Genomic DNA, 11,752 nt, shown 5'->3' on the forward strand with positions numbered 1-11,752 from the left:
TTGAACTACTGAAGCTTTTGAAGGTAGCAAGATACAAACCAATTATTTCAGAGGTATCAGCTCACTGTTATGGCAATACAATTAAACAGAGAACAACAGTCCTCTGTTATAATCACAGAATGTAAAAAATTATAACTTTTTTAGCTTGTCTGGAAGGAAGAAAAAAATTCTTTGCAGTGCTGTTAGAAAGGCAAAAGAGATTCAGAAGCCTAAGAACAAGGACACTTTAAAACAAAGCAAGAATGGACGGTTGAAGAAGACTCCTCTTACTTCTCCAGACGGGCCACCTATTTATCATAAGGTAGTATGTTCTGAGTCTTATTCCTGCAAATTGAACCTGTTCCTTTATTTCTCCATTCTCTGGGGTCCTGCACGTTTTGTGAAAACGGACATTCCTGACTCACTCTGCTAAACCCACAAGCCCCAGATGGGCAGCAGACAACAATGAGAACTGCTGCTGAGAAAAGGCTTCAGCATGAGCTCAGCAGTGGCTGGGTGAACTTGCCACCTCAGCAACCAACCTGTGCAGAGCTCAAACATCTCACTACCCACTTCTTCCTGTCCACCTGAGACTTATACATGATGAAACTGAAAACTCAAAGACAAGACAGTCAGGACAGTAAGGAATATGAGGAAGAAATGTTAGTTCACAGTGCAGCACAGGGAAAACATAGGACACAAATCTGCAGAGAATATGCAAGATTAGTTCTGCCTGTTGTGGTACAAAAATCTTTAAATTCCCACAGATGAAATGAGGAAGAAAGCAGTAATACTGGAACAGTACAGGAGTTCAGTACATCTTCTATACTGACTGAATTTACGAAGAGATTAACTTGGGATCTTGATTTCATTTCACAACTGAAGTATTCAAAAAAATTTTAATTGCATGTTTGAACAATGCCACTGGAGTTATCAATACCACATGGATTTCACAATATTACTGGGTTGTGCTGCACATGGGATAAACGTTTAGATCACAGAAGGAAGCACCTCTCATCCATTCTCCTCTAGACAAGCATCCCTCTGACTAGAGCAAACTGGAGACTTTTTCCTTTTTTAAAAAAATGAAGTTATAATTTTCTGCTTCCGTCAATTAACATAAATAAAGCTTCTGTCCCTTTCAGTACTTCAGAGGCAGTCTTGTTCATAAAAGACCAACAGATTTAACCCTGCAGGAACTACTCATTTAACTAATACTTGATATATGAACCCAACCTATATTCAGAAAGGGAAGATGTATCTAATATTTCAATTCCATGAGATATTTCTGTAATTGCCATCTTGCTGCAGAGCAATGGCAAGAAAGGAAGTCATGATTCTTTACTGTTGCACAACAGAAGAACCCTGATCTGTACAAGAACTATCTTTGGAAAAAAAAATAAAATAAGATCCAGTACTTTATGGTAACATCCTCTTCCAGGAACATCCTGAAGGACAGCAGTAGTAAATAAGGCTGTCTGCTACCAGTATGTGCCCTTTCCAGAACAATGACTGGAGGTAATTACGTTGTGTCCAAATTCATCAATATGATGAAGGTGAAAAGTGATAAAGATGAAGAAACTTTTGTTCAAGCGTGGAATAAAGACACACTACATGTGACGCTTAATCCCATCCCCCATACTACTGTTCACTCAGTTTGAAAACGAGAAAACCAGAAAGTTTTACACTAACTATATAAAACATAGGCTTGGCCTTTGAAAATTTTTCAGTAATTAAAACACCTGTTTTGTCTCACACCGAGAAAGCGTTTGCAGTTAAGAGGCAGAGATACTCAAAGTAGTGGAGAAAGTTAATGCACTTTGAAAGATTCCTGCATTATGCTGGCTCACCTGAATAACTACATACTTCAGCTTCAAAAAGAGTAAAGTAAGGATCATTTAACACTGTTCTGAGAAAGGTAACAAGAATCATATACAGAAGAAATTTTTAAAAGCAGAGGAAAAAGGAAACCATTCAGAAAAGTGAAATTAAGTACTTCAGCCAAATAAACTAGATGGGTAGGGAAACAGTCAAATCAGCTTTGCTGCAGTTTTAAAATAGGACTTGTTTGTATCTGGTAAGATTCTAATGAATAAGGTAACTCCACAGTCTAAGAGTAGTGATGTCAAACTGAAATGGAAACAAACTCATTATAATACTGGCTGAAACCAAGTTATTATAATGCCACTGTAACTTTTCTAAGATACTATTCTTTTTTTGTTTACATGGAAGGTGTGATGAGAGAGACTTTATTTCAAAAAGCATCTACCTTATCTTATGCTTAGAAATTCTGAGATTAATTTTTCTATCAATTCAACCAATAAGGCAAGTTATAGGAAAAAAAAGCCACAGGCAAATACGTAAGCAGCTCGCATCACCTCAGCAATTTAAACTATTTAAACTATTAACTAAGTAACTATTTCTGGGTTTCTCCGCAAAACAGTAGTGATCCAACATCATATTGTTGTGTGCAACAGAGACTAAAAACTTTTAAAAATAATTCATAGCAGTCAATTTCATTTCTGAAACCATTCAGATGAATCTTTTGAGTGGATCTCTGCCTATTCATAACAACCAGTCTGTCACTAAGGCAAAGCAGACTTGAGATTCTATTTTCATGCCTCTTCCTTATAGGGCAAGGTACACGAAGTAACTTCGAGATACTGAGAATACTAGAGAAAGCCATCATGAAGCATTAGACTGTGCGACATCCAATTTCTAATATCAGAACTGACCTAACAGAACATCTAGAAGGAAACAGAGTAGAACAGAAAAGGGAACAGAAATACTGTATGATTATCTTTGAACTCATCCATTATGGTTTCTATATGAATTCTTCCAGATATTAGTGTACCAGAACAACCTCCTATTTCACAGCTTTAGGGCCTTCAATCTTCATGAGCAGGGCTGCAAGGTCACACTATCCCAAACAGTCACAGCCAGCGCTGGACTCTATTGTACACAGACAGTGACAGAAAGTACCGCCAACGTGATTTTTGAAATAAGAATCGCCAAGAGTAATTCTAGTCCACAAGCTTCATGCAGGAGTTTGAGGAGACTCTTATTCATTGTACTGACTTCTTTTGTTTTCTTCAAAGTCCAATTAATTCTCAGAAATTTTTTGCTTTAGCTTTTGATTATCCTCCAGTGCTTCATTTTTGCTCTGCTCTTCTGGATTCTTTGCCAAATCAGGATTGTACCGATACAAATACCCATAAGGACGGAGATGATAAATCAAATATTCCAAATGATACATAGTCACGGAATCAACGTAGTGGAATGAAACTGCTAGATCGGAGCAGCATCCAGGACCCTAAAATACAAAACAAGTCAAAATAATCAGCAAGAACTGTATAGCATGCCCTGGATTAAAGATTCAGGAAGATTTCAAACACATACTTGACTTCATGGTAAGAAATTCACTGTCGTCAGCCATACATATACTTCAAAACTTAATGTTAGGCAAGCAAAGTATATCAGACTTACCTGCCAAAGCATTCTTTCACAATAAATCTGAACAAAGTCTTTTGCTTCTGTTATCAAACCAATGAAAAAACTAGCTGCTCTCATTAATGTCAGAGGATTTTTTGCTTTTCCATACTTTTTTTTTTTTGGTTGGTGTTTAAAGAAAACCAAGCAGCAGCAAGCAGGTCTAAATGCATTGCACGTATATATGAAACAATACATGCTTGTTACTCCTGACAGCATCCATGCAGACTATATAAGCCAAACGTGTGTGCGCAGGCACCTCTGTATGAACACACATTATACAGTTTGGCAAAATTGTCAGTACCTAACTTCCTATGTATAGAAAGTTCTAACAAATAATTTTGGAACTACCCTTTTTTTAAAAAAATTATTAATTTCATTGACATTATTAAGCATTTTTTAAGACCTAAAAGATCATTGTTAACATATTCGTTATAACTTGCATTTTCTAGCTCAAATTCAGCTTTGAGAACACTATTCCAGAAGACAGTTTTGTGGGGTTTATTTCATCTGATTTGATCGCAGAGATACTAATATTCCAACTCTAACTGGAACTAAGATTTAAAGACACTGAAGAAAACAATTGTTATATAGTTGCTATTCTTTCAATACTTACTAAGTTTGATCAGTATAGCTTGGTTTTGATACCAGATGAAATAGGCTCTATCCAAACACAAAAATGGTAAGACAGGACCAACTATGTCATTTCCATTATGGATCCCCACCATCACTGCATCAGTTACAGATGTAACTGTTCACAGCTCAGCCACTTGTAAACTGCAATCATAGCTAAAGCTGCTGCATCCTGACACACTAAATACAGGTTCATAGCTGTTTTCAGTTACAGAAATGCTCTAGCCACTGAATACAAGTATAAAAACAGATGCTTTACAATGAAAAGTATCTACTGAAGAACTATTTTTCTCCAGCTTTACTGTGTAAAAAAATCCCACATCCTATCCTTGATTTTGTCCACTTACACTGATTTCAAAGATTGCTCAAAAACAATACCTTTAAAATTGAGATTATAATCCTAAAAAAGAAGCCACATCACAGATTGTATGACCATCAAAGTTTACAGTGCAGAACACCTTCAAATTGCTTCAATTTCAAGTAGCTCCCTGGTTTCGCACCCCCCCCTCCCCTTTGTTTTTTTAAAACCAAAGATTTCAGATGTGGAACTCAAAGACAATCTGAAGTTCTTGCACTCAAGATGTTGTGAGGAACTGAAGGAGTTAATGCCTCAAAGATTCACTAACACAGAAAGCCTCAAGGACAAATTGTGGCCTTTGTGGTTAGTCTAAGGAATGAATTATCTGACTAGGGAAGCAAAGACTGTATTGGAGGGTGCATGGCTTTGCTCCCATGCAGCTGTATAGCCATATTCCTTAGATAAGCCTCAAATAGGGGGAGACATAGACTGAATAAAACCATATGTTTGGGTTAATGCCTACACCTTAATTTACGACTATACTGTTGAAGAGGAGTTATACAATTGATGAAAGAGAAAAATCACACAGCACCAGATAGAGCTAATGGCTGGATAACTGCCGAAATAAAAAACTGAGGAAAAGGTAAAGATGGTAGGGGAGGATGATGACCACAGACTCAATTGAATTGAAGCGTTAATACACCCCATCCCCCCTCAACACAGGGTGCCGAACCCATGCTCCACCTTACCTATTCTGTCATGCAAATGAGTCTGTGGAAAACCCTTCTCCTCATCTAGTATGCAAATCAGATGATAAAACCAATTTAAGACAGCAACAGAAAACTTTGCTGGGTGTGTATCCACCACCCAAGATTACCAGACCTGAGACAACACTGAAAGCTAGGGCGGTGATCTGGATTCTTTAACTCCCTTCCTCTCCTTTTCTTTTCCTTTTTCTTTTCTTTGTTACAGATCTATCAATAAGAGACCACATCGCTTATTATCCTTTTCCAAGTTTAAGTTGTTTCTACCACAAGTAAAACATTTTAACTAGTCATTTGGTGTCATTTCACCTTAATTTAACCCGAGGACCTTTAGCACTTCCTGGGCTCCCAATCCAGGTCAAAACAATATTTCAGCTTGTAAATGCTATTTTAGTTGCTACAACAACAGATTTTTTTTAAAAAATAGCTTTGCCAGCTCTCATGCTTGCCTCCACTTCTACAGGAGGAGTCCAATACAACTAACACAAGGAAACCTAACCATATTTCCTTGTTTGGGTCATACTTTTATTTCACTTCTAGGCAACATTCATTCTTCTGTAATCTTTCCAATGGAACTCACTTAAACGTACGTTTTTAACAACCTTCAATAAAAAAAATATAAAGGCAGGGCAACTACCAGTGTTCAATACAGGTAACACTGCACATTTATCAGTGGTAAGAGAAATATATTGCAGCACATTTCCATTTGAAGAGAAAAAGACCAGCAGGCATACCATTACCCACCAGCTAGCTCCTCCAGTATGGTGGGAATCTCTTGGACACTGTTAACCAGCTACAATCATGAGCAACCCTCAAAATTAGTTGTATTTCTTTTTGCTGTTGGGTAGAAGATAAAGGTGTATCAGTGCCACCTTCCCTTCAGCAGGCTATAACATAGCTCAGTCATACTGTTTGATCTGGCTCTGTACAATAAGCACACACCTCTTGGAATGAACCACTCCGGTCTCAATTCAAACTGCACACTAGTAGTTGGGTGGCTGGAGGAGAAGCTAGGGACACTGTGTGTGAGGTATGAGGGAACAAAACAGAACAGTAACTTTTTAAGGAAGGTAGTAGTGACACTAGACAAGCACGTCAAAAAGGTTTCATAATTTTTTGCTGTCCACAGAACATAGCAAAATAGCAGTAATAATTTAAGATTCACTAGCACTTCTGGAACGTTCTTAGCAGCAACTTTTAGTTGATTAACGTATTTAACACATCTACACAGAGATGTATCACAGGATATCACAACAAAATCTTCTTTTCTAAAATATACTGAGCTGCTATTAAACTGAGAATTCAGACATCATACAAATTCATACACATCATAAGAGGTACTTCACAAAATGGGTATCAGGTTCCTAAGGACTTACCTCTACAGCAGGATAATAATTATAATTCCAGTACCAGAATGTTTTTGGTAGGTATCCTCTGATTAAGTGATGTTCTGGAACGAAGGGATGAAAGGTTTCTCTACCACTTGTGTCCCTAGAATCTCCTGCTTCCACATTAATGATCTCCATGCATTTTCCTAGTGCTAGGTCTTCAATAGAGGAACTGTGAGAGCATTTGTTCATTTTAAATGCAGCAACGAATCTCTTCAGAGCTTCTTTGCTCAGAACATATCCTGCTCCTCCACTCATGTAGCCCTGTTTCACATAAGGCTTAAACCTTCTTCCAAAATATATTGGTTGTTCAGGATTGTATTTTGAAAGAAGCCATCTCAAATTGTCCAATATAACATATGTATCATCATCTGCTTTCATAAACCAATCAGCATCATCAAAATAATGGTCATATACATATTGAAAAGCTTTAATAGTCTTCCAGTACAGTTGGTCCCTGCCTTCTTTGGTTTCTAGGCCCACAGTTGGGAAGTCTTTATTTTCCTCAGAGCTCATAAAAAGTATTTTATTACAACGTTGGGCCCAAGTGGCCTTAACATGCTTGGCTTTCTTTTCTAGATTTTGAGGTCCAGTCATGACCCAACACAGTATTTTCACCTTCTGATACAGTCCCTCTGCAATATTTTTATTCTCATCTAAAAAAAGAGGAAAGTTCCAAAACAGTATTAGACTTGATTGAAAAACAGACAAAGAGCAACCTCCCCCCCAGCATCCTGTATCTACATCAGAAGAGACATGGAAGAGAGAGACGAGGCATTTGGCTCCAGATGTACCAGTTAATGACATTAATGTTATATTTAGGAAGAAAACAAACGAGACTCCCCAAACCAAGAAGCTAAAATGCTTAAAGCTACTTCAACTTCAAGGATAAAGGAGAGCATAAGAGCCATGTCAAAATGGGTATCTGTTCAGGGAAGTACGGCTTTAGAAAACCTGGATATGTACGTAAAAACTACTTGGAGTCAACCTCTTTATGGTGTCATAGAACTAATGAAAATTTAAAAGCTGAATATTTTGCCATTCACAATATACAGAACTTAATGATTACAACACAGAAAGGTCAAAAAGCTAATAAGCTCTGTTATATATATTCATGTTAACTAACAAAACCTAGTAAATATTTCTAAAACAGAAACAAATTCTTGAAAGAAAAATCAGATGGTAAGCCTGAAAAATAATTTATCACCAAATCAAGTTAAATGTTATTTGTAAAAAATCAGGTTAAATAAGTTAGGATACTATGAAACTACTATTATTGTTGTGCTAAAATTTTTTTTTTCAGACAATCCTACAGAACAGACACAATTATCTGCAGTGTGTAATGTTTTCCAAACCACCAAAGCATTTATTTCCCTCAAAGAAATATTTTCATTTGATATATACAGACTAATTTTAACTCATGCAAAAGAATATTCCATGGAGAATGAGATCTGCATAACCTAAAATATTCCTGCTTACACTTCATGCGACAGCTCAAATTTCTTTGTAATAATGTTCTACATGTGAAACACTCACAAACTTGTCTTATGAAGTCTGCAGTTTAAATACATCTAAATAGCAAATTACTTATTAACATCTTCTTTCGCAAATGCATTATAGTGCATTTTTTTTTCATCCAAACTATACCAACTCAGACATTATCTGTATTTAGGATTTAGAATTAACTCATTAAATGAGATGTGTCAAATGTAAAAGTATGCCTGAAATATTAGAAGGATCTACGTTCTTTGGGAAAAATAAGAGTGCAACAAAATTTCTGGTTTTGACTGCTAACAGCAATCTGTGTTTGTACTACTACATAATCACCTTGGCAAACAATGCCCACAGTGACCCCCTCAGCCCAATTCCAAGTTTTACTAATCGTATCAAAAAGTGATATTTTTTTTTTTTAGCTTTTTCTAAGAGGCTAGATCAAAAGTTAGAAGTGGTCCAAAATTAGCTTCTTAAAGCTAAAAAGCAATTTAGCCACATCTACAATGCTAGCAAATATATCTGCTTAGCAAAACCACCATCTGATGTCAATAGTCCACTGGAGAAGTTCCTGCTCCAAACAAGTTTGGATCCAGAAGCTGGACAAACAGTTGGGCTCTAAGGAATAAGATCTTTTAATAAAAACGTAAACAAAGAAAACCCTGTTCAGTAGACCTCAGGAGAACAAAGTTATTTAGATGTAACCTGAACATGGGGAAAGTAAAAGAAAAGGATTCATACAAATTCACAGCAGTGAAGAAAGCAACATTTTGCAATGCATAAAAAGGGAGCAGGTTATATAATGTCTGGTGTAACAAAATACCTTTATGCTGTCCAGAGTCTGCATTGAAATTCATTTGTCCTTGCAGCTGATTGTTATCAGTATCTGATGAGTGTTGACCATGTGGATCATTGTGAAGAATATGAGGCTGGATCTTAACCTCCTCTTCCAGTATAATGCTAAACAGAAGATAGCATACAAAAAATCCTATTGCTGATCCAAAAGTGAAGGTTAGAAGGTTCATCAAAGACTTAGAAGAGGCCATCTCCTGAAGGTCAAAACCAAATGAAAAAGACATTAAGCTTAAAGCCACAGAAATAAAATCTAAAACTATGGGAAGAAATCAAGGACTAAATCTCTGGAAGTAGAGAGCTCAGTTCTAGCTCAGAAGGATTTTCCCTGAGCTTGCATGGAAGTTTAATGTGAGAATAATGCAAATATTCATATAAGATTGTATAACCATTGATAAATTTAGTACCAAGGGTCTATCATATATTCTCTAGCTTAAAATTATGAAGAGCAGCCATAAATCACAACAGTGACTATACATACAAAAGCATTCATTATATTTATACAAGAATGTATATATCTGAAGTGTAGTATCTTAATTATAAAACTGTAATATATATTCACTTCTTTATTCTCTTCGTCCCAATAAATCTGCACTTTAAAATGTAATACCTAAGTTTTTTACTAAAGCTAAAAGATGATGATCAAGGCAATCTACAAGTCAAGATACCATATGGTCATGAGATGTACTTAAACTCCAGGAGTAAGTATAGAAGAATTCTTTAATAAGATGTCAAATGCAAACAGATTTTGAAGAGTTATAAAAGTAAATCTACACTCAAAGTCGGTCAGTTTTCCCTCTACTTTTAGAAAGTACTGAGGATAGACTTTCAAAGAAAAAGTAAGACATCTGAATTTTCATACAGAAACACTCATTTTTAAAAGGCATTTGGAGGAAGAGAAGTAAAACCACCAGCCTCAAGGCCTCTTCTACACATCAAAAACCTTTCATTCTAGTAATAAAAAACCCCTCACTTCAGCCACACCCTTGCTCCTCAAAAAAAAAACCAACTTGGCTGACCATTTTTATAAAATCAAGCAAAATCAGCATCTACATCTGCATAAAGTGAGTTTTATACATCCAAAACAAGTGAGAATTTTTATATATTAAGGAGTTGCAGAACAATTTCAGGCTGTTGAGGCCTGAGGCTTTTTCATCTTTGCAAAGGGTTGAGATATTTTTTAATAATTCATGACTAAACTACAAAAACACTAACTGTCAAATATATACTGGATTCAAGTCAGAGCCATACAAAGAAGTTGATGATATTCCCCTCCATTAGGATCATCAATGTGCAGAACCCAATTTAGTTACCTAGGAAGCCAATAAAATAAAATTACGGAATGTACAAAGCATTGATGAAAACCATGGATCAGAAAAAAGCTGCAGCCACCAAAACAACTCATTTAGGCTGCACCTACTTCAAGAGTTCTGCAGTCTAATGGAAAAAGACTGTCCCCAAGCAAGGTGCATGAATCACTTTGCAACAACACACTCCAAATACCAGCTTTCTGTCTGAGTGCTCTCCTGAATAGCAAGCAGGAAGGACAGAAAGCAGGTACATATTGTTAGGTTGGCACTTTCAGAAATCATCAGATTTACTGCACACTTGCAGGTCTAGATCATTTGAAAGGGAAGCAGCTCTAACACGTGATATGCGTTTCTTTCCACACTGCTAGAAAAAGAAAACTGGAAACACAACTTGAAGCACAAAATAAAAATCAAGAAACCTAAAGGCTGTATCAAATTCACATAACTGTGGTTGACAAGGAGCTGTAGTTCTTTAATATGAAAAAACACATTATATAATTTTTTTAATCATACATTGCCTTCTCTCAGTACTACAACTTAGTGGAGACTAGTGGTTGCCTTTAGACATCACGTCTTAAAGTACAAAACCGACTGTATTATCATTTGTGACCCCAGCCTTGAAAAAATTACTTGGTTTCCAGCTTTATTTCTATTGTCTGATATGCCACTAACTTGGGAAGAAAACATGAGCACTTATATGAGGTGCCTTCCAAACCCAGAAAAATTAAAGCAAAAGCCTACTTGCACAAGCTGCCTAGGACACTGAAAACTATCCACTATACTAAAATTACTATTTTTTTGTTTTCACTTTCCCCCTCTATCACCACACAGTCCCCTCAAAATTTGTAATACACAAAGGGAGAGGGCCAGAATAAAACAATGCCTTCTGTCAGCATGTTAAAAGGGGAAAAAATAAAAATCCACACATGCAAGCAGCATAGCTACAGTACTTTCTAGAAGAAATAATCTCCATTGTTCCACTTTTCAGTAGTAGTATTTCAGTATTGTATTTCAGCTATCTGCTCTACCAGATGTTAAAATTATTCTTGCTTGGACAGAAAAGAGAAAAATCACTTGAAAATAACTACTTATTAAACTATGGAATTATATTAAATTAGATTCTTTAGGGGGAAAAAAATTAAGTGTATCGGAAATGTTAAAAGAGAAAAAAGTGCACATTTGGCAGTATTCCACAAGCAAAGAGGATTTCTAGAATCACGTAAGGACAGATACCGAAGCTGTACTTAATATTTGATGTGAAATACCTCTAGTTACAGTTTTCAATGTAAAATAATCTGCTCATCATTCTATTCTATCTATACATGTGTGTATCCAAATGTTCATGAACTCCATCAGTAAACAGGACAGAAATCTTCTCTTTTTTTCTATTATCTTGGTATTTGATCTAACTAGAGTCTTTTAACTTACCAGCAAAAACAACTGAATGCTATAGCATTAGACTAGAACCAGAAAATGTCTAAAAGAAAGGTCAGTTCTTATTATGCTAAGCATCCCCACTCAGACTCTACTGACACTCTTTTCTATACA

At 36.2% G+C, this 11,752-nt stretch overlaps 1 protein-coding gene across 1 annotated transcript; it reads right to left on the minus strand.

The window, feature by feature from the left end:
* Positions 1-353: 353 nt before the first annotated feature.
* On the minus strand, positions 354-9,332 carry C1GALT1 (core 1 synthase, glycoprotein-N-acetylgalactosamine 3-beta-galactosyltransferase 1). The gene is made up of 3 exons (XM_026842669.1): positions 8,866-9,332; positions 6,540-7,207; positions 354-3,292 (listed from the first exon to the last, which is right to left on the minus strand). The coding sequence occupies exons 1-3, from the start codon at positions 9,119-9,121 to the stop codon at positions 3,083-3,085; spliced, it is 1,134 nt and encodes a 377-aa protein (XP_026698470.1). The 5' UTR covers positions 9,122-9,332; the 3' UTR covers positions 354-3,082.
* Between the last annotated feature and the right edge of the window lie 2,420 nt (positions 9,333-11,752).

This window comes from Athene cunicularia (genome assembly GCF_003259725.1).
Source record: "Athene cunicularia isolate RWA chromosome 2 unlocalized genomic scaffold, athCun1 chr2_part1, whole genome shotgun sequence".
Classification (NCBI taxonomy): domain Eukaryota; kingdom Metazoa; phylum Chordata; class Aves; order Strigiformes; family Strigidae; genus Athene; species Athene cunicularia.

Excerpts from the sequence above, each read along its gene's own strand:
- C1GALT1 (XM_026842669.1), bottom strand. The coding sequence starts at position 9,121 with ATGTCTTTTTCATTTGGTTTTGACCTTCAGGAGATGGCCTCTTCTAAG. Across the intron at positions 7,208-8,865 it reads AGACTCTGGACAGCATAAAG|ATGAGAATAAAAATATTGCA; the intron begins GTATTTTGTTAC and ends CTCTTTTTTTAG. Across the intron at positions 3,293-6,539 it reads ATTATTATCCTGCTGTAGAG|GGTCCTGGATGCTGCTCCGA; the intron begins GTAAGTCCTTAG and ends TTTGTATTTTAG.